The sequence below is a fragment of the Macaca fascicularis genome, chromosome 4 (assembly GCF_037993035.2).
Source record: "Macaca fascicularis isolate 582-1 chromosome 4, T2T-MFA8v1.1".
NCBI classification, from domain to species: Eukaryota; Metazoa; Chordata; class Mammalia; order Primates; family Cercopithecidae; genus Macaca; species Macaca fascicularis.
In genome coordinates, this window is record NC_088378.1 from 139,839,056 (window position 1) to 139,854,614 (window position 15,559).

Here is a 15,559-nt window from a genome sequence, read left to right on the forward strand (position 1 = left end):
AGGCAGGCAGATCACAAGGTCAGGAGTTCGAGACTAGCCTGGCCAACATGATGAAACCCTGTCTCTACTAAAAATACAAAAATTAGCCAGGCATGATGGTGGGCACCTGAAATCCCAGCTACTCGGGAGGTTGAGGCAGGAGAATCGTTTGAACCCAGAGGTGGAGGTTACAGTGAGCCAAGATGGTACAACTGAACTCCAGCCTGGGCAACAGTGAGACTCCATCTCAAAAAAAAAACCATTTTTTAAAACAATTTATAGCATAAGATAAGATATCCAGTTATCAATTTAAGTACAATAAGGAGTATCTCAAGTGAATGCTTCAAAGTCACGTAGATCTGAATATAAATTCTAGCACTTTCCAGCACTATGGTCTTGACCCAACTAGGCAACCTCTCTGAACCTTGTTTCCTCATCTTTAGAATGTAAATGACAGTGAGGTGCGGTGGCTCACGCCTGTAGTCCCAACTGTTTAGGAGGCTAAGGCAGGAGGATCACTTGAGTCCTGGAGTTTGAGGTCACAGTGAGCTATGATTATGCCACTGCACTCCAGCCTGGGCAATAGAGTGAGAGACCCTGTCTCTAAAAAAATAAATAGGCTAAATGAGGTGACTCACACCTGTAATCCCAACACTTTGGGGGGCTGAGGTGGGAGGATTGCTTGAGCCCAGGAGTTCAAGGCCAGCCTGAGCAACATAGCAAAACCCCATCTGTAGAAAAAACTTTAAAAGTAGCCAAGTGTGGTGGTGTGCATCTGCAGTCCCAGTTGCTTGGGAGGCTACGTGGGGAGGATCGCTTGAGCCCAGGAGTTTGATGTTGCAGTAAACTATGATCGTGCACCTGCACTCTAGCCTGGGTGACAGAGCCAGACCCTGACAAATAAATAAATAAATAACAAAGCAAGCCTGCCTGGCAAAGTTGTTGCAAGGATGGCAGTAAGTGGCTCCATAGGCACATAACAGGTGCCAAAGGAGGTAGGGATAAGGTCAGAAGGCTTCCTGGAGGAGGTGAGATGCAGCTGGATTTGAACAGGGAGTCATGGATGGGATTTCTGGTGGAAAGAGAGCCCTGAGAGAGAGGCACAGTAAGAGCAAAGGTATAGAGTAGAAGGGAACATGGGCTGGATTTGGACAGCAGAGCCTGGAAGGCTGGCCAGGGAGTGCGGACGCTGTCTCTGGGGCAGAGCCTCTGGAGATGTCTGAGTCACAAAGGGACCCAGAGCCCTGGAGTGACGAAGTCCAGGCTGTGCCACGGTCTCCCTGGCACTCCACTCGAGTGGAGGGCGGATGGAAGGCTGACAGGGTGTTCTAAGAGCTGAGGCCAGCGGAGAGGAGGGTCCAAACCAAGGCAGCGACAGGGAGGGGAGGCAGGGGATGGACTGGGCTCCACAGGGCAGAAGCCCATTTGTGAAGTCAAAAGCAGCCCACTGAGGGACGAAAAGCCCATCACCCTTCCCTCCCCTAAGGGCACTGTGGACTGGGAGGGGGCCAGAGACCTTCCAGGCAGAGCTCCTGGCCCCCCACCCAGCAGCCCGGCTCTCCCTTCTAGCTCTGGGGCGCTGCTTCCCATGGACCAATGTCACTCTACCGGAGCTCCCAGGGATCACCAATGACACCACCATAGCGCAGGGGATCAGGTAGGCACCTCCCTCCCCCACATCCTGGCCACACCCCTTCCACCCACAGCCCTGTCTGACTCTGTCTCCCCAACAGTGGTCTTATTGACAGCCTCAATGCCCGAGACATCAGTGTTAAGATCTTTGAAGATTTTGCCCACTCCTGGTATTGGATTCTTGTGTGAGTCACCAGATTCCCCTTCTCTCGTGTCCTTGCCTTCTCCCTCCCTGATCCTCTATCCCCTCGCCCAATGTCTGAAACACAGGCTTTGGACAGAGGAGGAGGAGCCAGAGCTCAGAATGGATTCCAAAACCAACAGGATTTATAAGGGAAAGAGGCCTAATCTGGGGACGTTGGGTGGTGTGTGGAAAGGCAGGGGGAGTCTCTGGAAGGGGAAAGATTTGAGGGACTAGGGCCGAACCTCACTGTCCTCACCCTGCCTACAGAGCCCTGGGAGTGGCTCTGCTCTTGAGCCTACTGTTTATCTTGCTTCTGCGCCTGGTGGCTGGGCCCCTGGTGCTGGTGCTGATCCTGGGGGTCCTGGGCGTGCTGGCATACGGCATCTACTACTGCTGGGAGGAGTACCGAGTGCTGCGGGACAAGGGCGCCTCCATCTCCCAGCTGGGTTTCACCACCAACCTCAGTGCCTACCAGAGCGTGCAGGAGACCTGGCTGGCCGCCCGTGAGTGTCCTGCCCACCCCCAAGCCACCAGCTGCCCAAGGACTGCCCTGGGCCATGCCCGGCCCCAGCCCTGCCCCTGACCTAGGTCTGTCTGCCCGTCCCCTGCAGTGATCGTGCTGGCGGTGCTTGAAGCCATCCTGCTGCTGGTGCTCATCTTCCTGCGGCAGCGGATTCGTATTGCCATCGCCCTCCTGAAGGAGGCCAGCAAGTTAGGGCCTGCCTGGGAGGGACATGGGGCTGAGGACAGCATGGACCCAGGACGGGGGGTGCTAGAGAGGTGGCAGGGAGCCTCAGAGGAGAAGGGAGGAATAGCACAGTGGTGAACACTGCTGTGGCTTTGCCTCTCTAAGCCTCTGCTTCCCCATCTGTAAAATGGGGGTAACAATAGTTCCTGCCTTCCAGGGTTGTCGGGAGGATTAAATGAGTGCCTGGAACATGACATAGGCCTTCTAGAGGGGTTGGTGGGAGTGGTGGTGGCTGAGTGGAATGGCAGGAATCCAGGCCAGGAGGGGCAGCAGCTTGCTCCTGAGCAGGAACTGCCACACATACCTGCCAAGGGATCACACTTGGGGGTGATCTTCCCTTACTCCACCTGAAGCTGCCCCAGATGGTTTCTCTGTGACTCTAGTTTCCTCTAAGGGTCCTGTGAGCCTGATTTATTCAGTTCTGTTTATCCAGTGAGCACCTACAGTGTGCCTAGCCCTGCACCAGGCCCTGAGGACACAGATATGAAAGACAATGTCACTGCCCCTGTTGGTCCCACCCTGGGGGAGTGGGGCAGGCCCCAGCGAGGGCAGAGATGGGGTCAGCCCCTTGAGAAGATGGACAGCTGGGGCAGTGACAGTGAACAGCTCTTGTTTCCCTGCAGGGCTGTGGGACAGATGATGTCTACCATGTTCTACCCGCTGGTCACCTTTGTCCTCCTCCTCATCTGCATTGCCTACTGGGCCATGACTGCTCTGTATCCTCTGCCCACGCAGCCAGCCACTCTTGGAGTCCTGGGGGGTGATGGAAAACAAAGCAATACTTGCCCCTTACAGTGCCTTGGTGTCACTGGAAGAGGTGCCCCTTTCTCTGGGCAGACACAGCAGCACTGTGCCTGAACAGAGTTGAAAGGGTACACACAGGCTGAATTTCAGTCCTCTCTGTGCAGCAAAAGATCTGCACAAGCACCTAGGAACAGGTCCCTAAGGAGTGAGTGGTCTGTGGAGACCTCGTGTGACCAGGCTTTCCTTGACTCCCCTCTGGGTACCTGGCTACATCAGGGCAACCCCAGTATGTGCTCTGGGCATCCAACATCAGCTCCCCCGGCTGTGAGAAAGTGTCAATAAATACATCATGCAACCCCATGGTAAGAGAAAGCGGGGGACATGGAGGCAGGACTGGTAGGGCTGAGGGGCCGTAGGGATCACATTCCTCATTGTACAGAGAAGACTGAGACCACAGAGGGCAATAAACTCATTCAAGGTCACACACCCAACTCCCAGCAGCACTAGAAGAAACCAGTTCCCAGAATACCTGGTATTCCTATTGAGCCGTCCATCATGTGGGGAGGGAAACTGAGGCTGGGAGAGACAGCCCTGGATACCAGGACTTACTCCACCCCTCCCCAGGACATTCCTCTGACTTAAGGACCATCAACCCACTTCACCCTCTGAGTCTCAGCCTACTCCTGTCTGTTTGTTTGTTTGTTTTAAGACAGGGTCTCGCTCTGTTGCCCAGGCTGGAGTACAGCAGTGCAATCTCAGCTCACTGCAACCTCCATCCCCCAGGCTCAAGCAATCCTCCCACCTCAGTCTCCTGAGTAGCTGGGACTACTAGCGTGTGACACCACGCCAGGCTAATTTTTTTTTTTTTTTTTTGAGATGGAGTCTCGCTCTGTCGCCCAGGCTGGAGTGCAGTGGCGCAATCTCAGCTCACTGCAAGCTCCGCCTCCCGGGTTCCCGCCATTCTCCTGCCTCCGCCTCCCGAGTAGCTGGGACTGCAGGTACCCGCCACCACGCCTGGCTAATTTTTGAATTTTTTAGTAGAGACAGGGTTTCACCGTATTAGCCAGGATGGTCTCGATCTCCTGACCTCATGATCCACCCACCTCGGCCTCCCAAAGTGCTGGGATTACAGGCGTGACCACTGTGCCCAGCCACGCCAGGCTAATTTTAAGCTTTTTGTAGAGGCAAGGTCTTGCTGTGTTGCCCAGGCTGGTCTTGATCTCCTGGGGTTGCCCCGATGTAGTCAGGTACCCAAGCGATATTCTGGCTTAACCTCCCAAAGTACTGGGATTATAAGAGTGAGCCGCCACATGCCCCACTGCTCTGTAAGATAGGGACAATTATAATAGCCATCCCTGGGGTGGCTGAGAAGATGAAATTACTTTGGGCACATAAAGTGCTTAGTACTACGCCTGGCACCTGATAAGAGCTCAATAACAGGTTGGAGTGTATTGTATTGTTAAGTCTTCCTCCCTTGGAACACAGAGCCCTAGGTAGTAGCTAGGTGGGACTCCCTGGGGGGGAACCCGGGAGAGAAGCTGCTTCCAAAACTCTCTCCGAGGTTTCCCGGGAGTGGCGCTGGGTTGCTGGGAATTTACTCTTCTCAAACCTGCCATGTCTTCACCTCGTCTGAACTGGAAACATGAGCTGTGCTGCAGGCATTAGCCTCACTCCTATTAAAAAGGGGAGGTTTGGCCGGGCGCGATGGCTCACGCCTGTATTCCCAGCACTTTGGGAGGCCGAGGCAGGCGGATCGCCTGAGATCAGGAGCTTGAGACCAGTCTGGCCAACATGGCGAAACCCTGCCTCTACTAAAAGTACAAAAATTAGAAGGGCGTGGTAGCAGGCACCTGTAACCCCAGCTACTTAGGAGGCTGAGGCAGAAGAATTGCTTGAACCCGGGAAGCGGAGGTTGCAGTGAGCTGAGATCACGCCATTGCACTCCAGGCTGGGCAGTGAGACTCTCCATCTCAAAAAAAAAAAAAAAAAAGGGGGGGGAGGTTTATTTACATGTACAGAGGACCCACTATGTGCCAGGCCACTGGGTAGACAAAGCCCAAAATGATGTGGTTCTTTTTCTTTTTTAACGAAAAAAAAGGCTGTTACCCAGGCTGAAGTGCAGTTATGCGATCATGGCTCACTGCAGCCTTGTCTCCCAGGCTCAAGTGATCTTCTCACCTCAGTCTCCCAAGTAGCCGGGACTACAAACGAGTGCCACCATGCCCGGCTAATTTTTTTTTTTTTAAGAGATGGGGTTTCACTATGTTGCCCAGGCTGGTCTCGAACAACTGGGCTCAAGCAATTTGCCTGCTTCAGCCTCCAGAAGTGTTGGGATTACAGGCGTGCGCAACTGTGCTGGGTATGACATGAGTGTTGTTTTCAACTTGCTTGTGATCTAGCAGTAAAGACTGACAGAAGGCCGGGCACGGTGGCTCACGCTTGTAATCCCAGCACTTTGGGAGGCTGAGGCAGGTGGATCATGAGGTCCGGAGTTCGAGACCAGCCTGGCCAATATGGTGATAGAGTGAGACTCCATCTCAAAAAAGAAAAAAAAAAAAAGATTTTTTGATTAGCCAGGCATGGTGGCGCACACCTGCAGTCCCAGCTACTCGGGAGGTTGAGGCAGGAGCATTGCTTGAACGGGAGAGGCAGAGGTTGCAGTGAGCTGAGATTGAGCCACTGCACTCCATTCTGGGCAACAGACTGAGACCCTGTCTCAAAAAAAATTTTTATTGGTTATATTTGCTATAAAAGGTTGTTTTTTAATTTGTGACTTTTTACTTTTTATTATGGGAATTTTGAAATATATGCAAAAGTAGAGATGATAGCAGAGTCAGCCCCTGTACTGAGATTCCACAACCCTCAACTTTCTACTATTCTTATTTCATCTATATCCTCACCCATATATATATATTATAGATATATATATATATTTTTTGAGACAGAGTTTTTCTCGTCTCCCAGGCTGGAATGCAGTGGCGTGATCTCGGCTCACTGCAACCTTTGCCACCTAGGTTCAAGCGATTCTCCTGCCTCAGCCTCCTGAATAGGTGGGATTATAGGCGTCTGCCACCATGCCCGGCTAATTTTTTGTATTTTCAGTAGAGATGCGGTTTCACCATGTTGGCGAAGCTAGTCTTGAACTCCTGACCTCAGGTGATACGCCCGCTTTGGCCTCCCAAAGTGCTGAGATTACAGTCTTGAGCCACCATGCCCACCTTGTTAATTTTTTTTTCTGGAGACTTTTAAGGCAAATTCTGGACATCATGCCATTTCACCTGTACATACATCGGGATGGATCTCAACAGATAAGAACTGTTTAAAAGCATAGCCACTATATCATTATCACATCTCACAAAATTAACAATAATTCCTTAATATCATCAAATACCCAGCCTGCTCTATCTGCTGGAAAGGGTTTTGGTAGACGTTGCAGAGGCTGCTCTGGAAGAGGAATGCTGAGTGAGTGCCTTCCCCTGTGATTGAGACTGAGGGAGCTGATTATGCTTATGCTATAGGCAGACCAAACTGAGTTTGAGCCTAGAGATGGAACCCTCAGACAGAACTTGACTCCCGCAGTTCAGAGAAGCTGCTACTTCCCACCTGTCAACTTTGGGAGGGACAGAAGCTACTGGGAATGGGACGCCCAGGCTCCATACTGAGGTGCCCGAAGCCTGAGCCTACTCTATCTCCGTCTACCCTCCCAGGACCAGCCTGTGAACTCCTCGTGCCCAGGGCTGATGTGCGTCTTCCAGGGCTACTCATCCAAAGGCCTAGTCCAACGTTCTCTCTTCAACCTGCAAATCTATGGGGTCCTGGGGCTCTTCTGGACCCTTAACTGGGTACTGGCCCTGGGCCAGTGCGTCCTGGCCGGAGCCTTTGCCTCTTTCTACTGGGCCTTCCACAAGCCCCAGGATATCCCTACCTTCCCCCTAATCTCTGCCTTCATCCGCACACTCCGGTAAGGATGGGGCAGGGGCCTGGTCATTGTAAGCACGGGGACCCCAGGGGTCCTGGAGCCGTCTCTGACTGCATGACACCCTCTGCAGTTACCACACTGGGTCGTTGGCATTTGGAGCCCTCATCCTGACCCTTGTGCAGATAGCCCGGGTCATCTTGGAGTATATTGACCACAAGCTGAGAGGTGAGCCTGGAGTCAGAGTAGGAGTCAGGAGCTGGGGAAGGCCATTAGGGAGGGGCTATAAGAGGCCAGTTACCAAACATGAGCTTTCCTCGCTCCCAGGAGTGCAGAACCCTGTAGCCCGCTGCATCATGTGCTGTTTCAAGTGCTGCCTCTGGTGTCTGGAAAAATTTATCAAGTTCCTAAACCGCAATGCATACATCATGGTGAGCCACACTGCAAGCAACCCTTTGTCCTGGTGCCCTTTGGTCTAGACACCCCTATCCTGGTCCAGGCAGCTCACCTTGGTAACTCTGACCTTTCCACCTCGCTCAGATCGCCATCTACGGGAAGAATTTCTGTGTCTCAGCCAAAAATGCCTTCACACTACTCATGCGAAACATTGTCAGGTTAGGCTGTTCCCCACTCCCTTTGTGGCTCCCTCGTCTGATCTCCCACGCAAGGCTGGCTTCATGGGCATGCTGTGCTCATCCGGGCCCTAGACTTGGTTTAGTGCTCTGCTCTTGCCATCTTGAAATGTGAACAAATTTCGTTTTGCACCAGTCCCCACAAATTACGAAGCCAGTTTTACTCTCAGCATTGCCAGGCTTCTCACCCTCAACCTCCCCTAACTTCTGGCACAGGGTGGTCGTCCTGGATAAAGTCACAGACCTGCTGCTGTTCTTTGGGAAGCTGCTGGTGGTCGGAGGCGTTGGTAAGGGACCAGGAGCTGTGGGGACAGAGGGTAGGTGTGCTGGGCAGCTGAAGAGGTGGCCTCAGAGGAGCAGCACTAACCCCCAGAATTATTCCACAGGGGTCCTGTCCTTCTTTTTTTTCTCCGGTCGCATCCAGGGACTGGGTAGAGACTTTAAGAGCCCCCATCTCAACTATTACTGGCTGCCCATCATGGTGAGTGACTCCCCTCTCTGCCGCTCCACCCCCAACTCCCCAAAGGAACCCTATAACCCCAACGGGTCGTGTGTCTTCCAGACCTCCATCATGGGGGCCTACGTCATCGCCAGCGGCTTCTTCAGCGTTTTCGGCATGTGTGTGGATACGCTCTTCCTCTGCTTCCGTGAGTGACACCCCCAGCCACCTGTCCCCAACCTCAAAGTACTGAGCCATTCAAGCATTTTTTTGGAGATGTGGTGCTTCTAGAAACAGTTCCTTCGTGAGCTAAACGAACCAGAGGGAGCTTCTTGTGACATCCTGAGGCCAGGAGTTTAGGGAAGAAGGGAGAGAGTGAGCCCCCAGGCCAGTAGGCTCTCCAAAGAAGGAGTATTCTGATGGAGAGGTCTCTGCTGTCTTCCCTAGGAAATCTCGGGTAGAAGTTAGCCATTAGAGGCCGGGCGCGGTGGCTCACTCCTGTAATCCCAGCACTTTGGGAGGCCGAGGTGTGCAGATCACTCTGAGGTCAGGAGTTCGAGACCAGCCTGGCCAACATGGTGAAACCCCTCTCTACTAAAAATACAAAAAATTAGCTGGGCGTGGTGGCGGGCGCCTGTAATCCCAGCCACCTGGGAGGCTGAAGCAGGAGAATCGCTTGAACTCAGGAGGCGGCGGTTGCAGCGAGCCGAGATTGTGCCACTGCACTCCAGCCTGGGCGACAGGGCAAGGCTCCATCTCAAAAAAAAAAAAAAAAAAGGTTAAAAAAAAAGAAAAAAAAAGCCATTAGAGAGACTTCCCAGCAGGTGGCTGTAGCGGCAGGGGATTTTCTTAATCTACAGCATGCATCCATTCAGGGTTTGCCAGGCTCCTCCTTAGCGACTGACACGCATTTTCCTGCTAATTCTTATCATCACTCTATGCAATATAATATTCCCGACCCCAGTTCACATGAGGAAACTGAGATTACATAACCTGCCCGGGGGTAGGGGTGGTAGTGCAGCTTGGATTCCAAACCCGGCAGGCCTCTTGCCTCCCAGTCCCCGATTTCCCGGCCCCAGGGTCCGCTCTAACCCGTCTCTGTTGCGGCTTAGTTGAAGACCTGGAGCGGAACGACGGCTCCCTGGACCGGCCCTACTACATGTCCAAGAGCCTTCTAAAGATTCTGGGCAAGAAGAACGAGGCTCCCCCGGACAACAAGAAGAGGAAGAAGTGAGAGTTCCGGCCCAGATCCAAGACTGCACCCCACCCCCACCGTCCAGCAGTGCAGCCTCACTTTGCCTTACAGGTCTCCATTTTGTAGTAAAAAAAGGTTTTACGCCAGGCGCGGTGGCTCACGCCTGTAATCCAACACTTTGGGATGCCGAGGCGGGCGGATCACCTGAGTCAGGAGTTCGAGACCAGCCTGGCCAACATGTTGAAACCCCCGTCTCTACTAAAAATGCAAAAATTAGCCAAGCGTGGCGGCATGCACCTGTCATCCCAGCTACTCAGGAGGTTGAGGCAGGAGAATCGCTTGAACCCGGGAGGCAGAGGTTGCAGTGAGCCGAGATCGCGCCACTGCACTCCAACCTGGGTGACAGACCCCGTCTCCAAAACAAAACAAACAAACAAAAAATTTTATTAAAGATATTTTGTTTTCTCTGTAAATCTATACTGGCGGCCTTTTTTTTTCCGCGCCCGGCTCTTTAAAATCGGCCCGCCCCTGTGACGCGTCCTGGTGCCGCGGCCAATGAAAAAGCCCAATACGGATGGTGCAGGTCCCTTCTTCGCTCCAGCCAGTCCGCTTCCCGTTCGAGTCACGCGCTCCGGGCCTCCAAGAGGGCCAATCGGAAGGGCAAGCTTCGAGGCGCTGCGTGATCACGTGGGAGAAGATGTGCTGCTTGAAGGCCAATTAGAGTCCTGGAAGCGCGGTGGGGCCTCCAGACGGGGGCGGGCTTAAGGGTGACATCTGCGCTTTAAAGGGTCCGGGTCAGCTGACTCTCGACCCTGTGGCGTCTAGCTGCTGGAGTCACGGCAGTTGCGGGGAGAGATGACTGGGGAGCGACCCGGCACGGCGCTCCGGGGCAGACGCTGGGGGCCGCGGATTCTGGGCTTCTGGGGAAGCTGTAGGGTTCGGGTGTTTGCCACGATCTTCCTGCTGCTGTTGTCTCTGGCAGACTCCTGGTCCAGGGCTGAGAACGACTTCGGTCTGGTGAGTCACCCGTCACATAGCCGTATCCCCGACCCGATCACCACGCAGGTGATCGACACCTAGTGTCCCCCGGGACGCGGGCGGCTGAACCGCCTTTCCGCGACAGGACCCTTTTCTTTCTCCCAGACCCCGTTTCCTCCGACCGCTCCCTCTCCGGGTCCCCGTCTTCCTCCTCATTCGAGCCCCTTCCTCTTTTGGGGTCCCCATCCCTCCCTGAAGGCTCCTTCTCCTCTCGTATACCCTCCCCTGCTCCGAACCGCTAGCTTCGCTCCAAATTCTCCTTCGTGTTCCTCTTTCTTATTCTGGGACCCCAGCCCCTACTCGGGATCCCCATTAGATCCTCCCTCTCCCATCGGAACCTGAGTTCCTAAAACCCCCAAGACAAGGTTGTATTTGTTGACCCTTCCTTCTCCCATGACAGGTGCAGCCGCTGGTGACCATGGAGCAACTGCTGTGGGTGAGCGGGAGACAGATCGGCTCAGTGGACACTTTCCGCATCCCACTTATCACAGCCACTCCGCGGGGCACTCTCCTCGCCTTTGCTGAGGCAAGGAAAATGTCCTCATCCGATGAGGGGGCCAAGTTCATCGCCCTGAGGAGGTCCATGGACCAGGGTATAAAGATGCCTGGGTGAAAGAGCCGGTGCTAGGTCGGATGAGTAGGCAGCCCAATGGGCCCAAGGGCCCTGAGGATAGGGGAACTTAGAGGGTTGGTTGCCTGGGTCCCTGAGGGGTAGGGAGAAACTAACAAGGGCAAGTGTCTAGGACAGTGATCTGGAAATTGGGATCACCAAGGAGTTGGACATTCACTCAGCAAACATTTATTGGGTACCTACTATATACCTATACCAGGCACTATTTTAGGTTTAATGAATATAGCCACGAACAAAACAAAAACCTCTGCCCTCACAGGACTTAAATTCTGTTGGAAGGAGACAGACAAGCATAATAAACGAGTAAACTTTTTTGTGTGTTGCAAGGTGATAAATGCAATGGAGAAAAATAAAACAGGATAAGAGTTATAGATAGTGCAAGTGTTGGATTGCACCCTGGGGCTGTCAGAAGGCCTGGGGTCCCTAGCAGGAGGTGGGAAATTAATGGGAAGTAGTAGAAAGGGTACCTGTGGAGTGCTCACTCTGGGTTTCTTCCTCCACTTTTTTCAGGCAGCACATGGTCTCCTACAGCATTCATTGTCAATGACGGGGATGTCCCCGATGGGCTGAACCTTGGGGCGGTGGTGAGCGATGTTGAGACAGGAGTGGTATTTCTTTTCTACTCCCTTTGTGCTCACAAGGCCGGCTGCCAGGTGGCCTCTACCATGTTGGTTTGGAGCAAGGATGATGGTGTTTCCTGGAGCACACCCCGGAATCTCTCCCTGGATATTGGCACTGAAGTGTTTGCCCCTGGACCGGGCTCTGGTATTCAGGTCTCTGTCCTAGGAGATAGGTGGAGGGGGCTGCCTTGTGGAGAGTCTGAGGGATACCCCCAAGTGGACTCCTTTCCAAGGGGAAGATTCTCTGAAGTCAGATTTTCTGGCTTGGGTGGGATTCCTTGAAAGACAGGGCAGCCTGAAAGGAACACACCATCAGGAGTAGAAGGAACTTTGCCATTGGCTTCCCATTTGGCATTGTCAACAGGACTGTGCTAGTCCATGCAATACCCTCATGCAAAGTGGAAAAAGGCACAGCCTCTTTGGACAGACACAAGCCTGTGCCGGGGTGCACAGCTTGGCAGGTGAGCACAGGTTGGGCTTAAGCTCTCGTGCACCCTGTGGCCGGGCCCCGGTGCACATGTCCAGCTGTACACCCTGGGAGAGCTTCTTAATTCAAACAGGGTGTGTGTTTATGGGATCCAACTGGAACCCTCAGTGAACAAGGGCCAAACTGAAGGGGACCATACATGTGATTGCATTTGGGAAGTGGGGGGTTTCCTGTCCCTGCCTCTGAGCCTCGAGTCTCCTTCTGTGACACCCAGATCCCTTTCCCACAGAAACAGCGGGAGCCACGGAAGGGACGCCTCATTGTGTGTGGCCATGGGACGCTGGAGCGGGACGGAGTCTTCTGTCTCCTCAGCGATGATCATGGTGCCTCCTGGCGCTATGGGAGTGGGGTCAGCGGCATCCCCTACGGTCAGCCCAAGCGGGAAAATGATTTCAATCCTGATGAATGCCAGGTCAGGAGTCCATGAGATGTTCCCTACCCATTTGACCCTCCCTGCCCTCCAGAGCATCATTTCGCACACAGACCCAGGGTCTGACTGCTCAGCTCAGTGCCACACACCCTTGCTCCCCTCAGGGACAGGGCATTTTGCCTGTTCCCTCCCTGAGGTCCTGTCCTCTCCCCTCAGCCCTATGAGCTCCCAGATGGCTCAGTCGTCATCAATGCCCGAAACCAGAACAACTACCACTGCCACTGCCGGATTGTCCTCCGTAGCTATGATGCGTGTGATACACTGAGGCCCCGTGATGTGACCTTCGACCCTGAGCTCGTGGACCCCGTGGTAGCTGCAGGAGCTGTAGTCACCAGCTCCGGCATTGTCTTCTTCTCCAACCCAGCACATCCAGAGTTCCGTGAGTGCCTCATGGGTGGGGTCAGCAGGGAGAGCCCTGTGTCTAGATAAGGCCTGGGTGGAGACCCTCCCTCCCTGACTCTCCTGCTCTCCCCAGGAGTGAACCTGACCCTGCGCTGGAGCTTCAGCAATGGTACCTCATGGCGGAAAGAGACAGTCCAGCTATGGCCAGGCCCCAGCGGCTACTCATCCCTGGCAACCCTGGAGGGCACCATGGATGGAGAAGAGCAGGCCCCTCAGCTCTATGTCCTGTATGAGAAAGGGCGGAACCACTACACAGAGAGCATCTCCATGGCCAAAATCAGTGTCTATGGGACGCTCTGAGCTGTGCCACTGCCACAGGGGTATTAGGCCCAGGACTCTGCCTTCAGGACCACGGGTCTGTAGAAGGTCTGCTGGAGATGTCTGAAAGACAGTTCCATCTTCATTTAGACTCCAGTCTTGGCAAAATCACCTTCCCTTTACCAGGGAAATCACTTCCTTTAGGACTAAAAGCCAGGCGTCCTCTACCACAAAAAAGTCCTGCCCACATCCTTCCCATGTGGCCAAGTGTGGCCCCACCACCCTCTCTGCCCTCCCTCCCAGGACATAGATTGGTCCTGTCTTGGACAGGGCTAGTGAGCTGTAGAATTGAATCAATGTGAACTCAGGGAACTGGGGAAGGTTGAGCCTCCTCTTTGGTGTTGGGGTAGGATAACCGCTTTCAAGAGGGCTGGTGAAAGTCCCCAGATGGCAGGATATTTGGTTTCAGAGTAAGGACTAGGTGCACCACCCCCATTGATTATTTATCAATCAAAATGTTTGTAACTTAAAATTTTTAATGAAGGATAATGAATATTTGTAGAGTCTCTGGTTCTGTCAATGTACATCTTCATGTCTGTTTTCCTCATGTATCCTTGTGAGCCTGGGTGAGTTCTGGGGAGAGAGCTGATGTGCATATTGCCTGTGAAAATCTGACTTTGGCAAATCAAATCCTCTTTTCCTTTTGACATTCCCTCTTTTTTTGTTGTTGCTTTTTTTGAGACAGGGCTCGTCGTCACCCAGGCTGGAGTGCAGTTGCACAATCACGGCTCACTGAAGCCTCGACCTCCTGGGCTCAAGTGATCCTCACATCTCAGCCTCTGGATTAGTTGGGACTACAGGTGGGTGACATCATGCCTGGTTAATTTTTTTTATGTTTACTTTTAGTAGAGACAAGGTTGTGCTATGTTGCCCAGGCTGGTATGGAACTCCTGTGCTTAAGCAATCCTCATGCCTCAGCTTCCCAAAGTGCTGAGGTTACAGCTATGAGCCACCGCACCCAGCCTACATTTCTTCTTATCACTGAGAAACAGGTTGATCTTCACAGGTGTAATGAGTATGAAGGGAGCGCCATAAGATATTATTATTATTTTTTTTTTTTTGAGATGGAGTCTCACTCTGTCACCCAGGCTGGAGTGCAGTGGCGCAATCTTGGCTCACTGCAACCTCCACCTCCCGGGTTAAAGCGATTCTCCTGCCTCAGCCTCCTAAGTAGATGAGATTACAGGCACCTACCACCATGCCCAGCTAATTTTTGTATTTTTAGTAGAGACAGCGTTTCACCATGTTGGTCAGGCTGGTCTCGAACTCCTGACCTTGTGATCCACCCGCCTCAGCCTCCCAAAGTGTTGGGATTACAGGCGTGAGCCACCGCGCCTGGCAATATTTTTTATTTTTGAGATAAGATCTCTCTGTCACCCCGGCTGGAGTGCAGTGGCACTATCAGAGCTCACTGTAGCTTCGATCTCCTGGGCTCAAGTGATCCTCCCACCTCAGCCCACCAAGTAGGAAGTAGGGACTACAGGTATGTGCCACCATGCCCAGCTGATTTTTTTTTTTTTTTTTTTTTTTTTTTTGAGACGGAGTCTCGCTCTGTCGCCCAGGCTGGAGTGCAGTGGCCAGATCTCAGCTCACTGCAAACTCTGCCTCCCAGGTTTACGCCATTGTCCTGCCTCAGCCTCCTGAGTAGCTGGGACTACAGACGCCCGCCACCTCGCCTGGCTAGTTTTTTGTATTTTTTAGTAGAGACGGGGTTTCACCGTGTTAGCCAGGATGGTCTGGATCTCCTGACCTCGTGATCTGCCCGTCTCGGCCTCCCAAAGTGCTGGGATTACAGGCTTGAGCCACCGCGCCCGGCCCCAGCTGATTTTTTTTTTGAGACAAGACTCATTCTTGTCCCCCAGGCTGGAGTACAATGGCGCAGTCTCAGCTCACTGCACCCTCTGCCCCCCAGGTTCAAACGATTCTCCTGCCTCAGCCACCCAAGTAGCTGGGATTACAGGTGCCCGCCACCATGGCCGGCTAATTTTTGTATTTTTAGTAGAGACGGGGTTTCACCATGATGGCCAGGCTGGTCTTGAACTCCTGGCCTCAGGCGATCCGCCCGCCTCAACCTCCCAAAGTGTTGGGATTACAAGTGTGAGCCATGGTGCCGGCCGGCTGATGTTTTTAATTTTTAGTAGAGACAAAGTCTCACTATGTTGCC

The 15,559-nt window shown here is 53.2% G+C and overlaps 2 protein-coding genes across 6 annotated transcripts in view; both read left to right on the forward strand.

Annotated features, from left to right (window-relative positions):
- SLC44A4 (solute carrier family 44 member 4) overlaps positions 1-9,942 on the forward strand; it is a 16,751-nt gene extending 6,809 nt beyond the window's left edge. Inside the window, exons 8-21 of one of the 2 annotated variants that reach the window (XR_012433990.1) lie at positions 1,549-1,636; positions 1,713-1,796; positions 2,063-2,298; positions 2,407-2,506; positions 3,167-3,259; positions 6,683-6,749; positions 6,995-7,248; positions 7,337-7,431; positions 7,531-7,634; positions 7,744-7,817; positions 8,052-8,122; positions 8,222-8,316; positions 8,398-8,482; positions 9,387-9,942. Coding sequence is in view for 1 of the 2 variants with exons in the window: in XM_005553454.4 (XP_005553511.3) it covers positions 1,549-1,636; positions 1,713-1,796; positions 2,063-2,298; positions 2,407-2,506; positions 3,167-3,259; positions 3,547-3,649; positions 6,995-7,248; positions 7,337-7,431; positions 7,531-7,634; positions 7,744-7,817; positions 8,052-8,122; positions 8,222-8,316; positions 8,398-8,482; positions 9,387-9,508 (1,604 nt within the window). In the remaining variant the exon portion in view is untranslated. Of the gene's footprint in view, positions 1-1,548; positions 1,637-1,712; positions 1,797-2,062; positions 2,299-2,406; positions 2,507-3,166; positions 3,260-3,546; positions 3,650-6,682; positions 6,750-6,994; positions 7,249-7,336; positions 7,432-7,530; positions 7,635-7,743; positions 7,818-8,051; positions 8,123-8,221; positions 8,317-8,397; positions 8,483-9,386 lie in introns of both variants that reach the window. The other variant, XM_005553454.4, reaches the window with a different exon arrangement.
- Positions 9,943-10,277: 335 nt separating this feature from the next.
- Positions 10,278-13,888, forward strand: NEU1 (neuraminidase 1). 4 transcript variants are annotated; one of them, XM_005553453.5, is made up of 6 exons: positions 10,278-10,486; positions 10,908-11,100; positions 11,649-11,911; positions 12,475-12,657; positions 12,832-13,054; positions 13,151-13,888. In XM_005553453.5, the coding sequence occupies exons 1-6, from the start codon at positions 10,325-10,327 to the stop codon at positions 13,375-13,377; spliced, it is 1,251 nt and encodes a 416-aa protein (XP_005553510.1). In that variant the 5' UTR covers positions 10,278-10,324; the 3' UTR covers positions 13,378-13,888. The 4 variants fall into 4 exon arrangements, with proteins under 4 accessions (XP_005553510.1, XP_073894589.1, XP_045246131.1 ...); XM_074038488.1 differs by having other exon boundaries at positions 10,908-11,033; XM_045390196.3 differs by lacking the exon at positions 12,475-12,657.
- Positions 13,889-15,559: the final 1,671 nt, after the last annotated feature.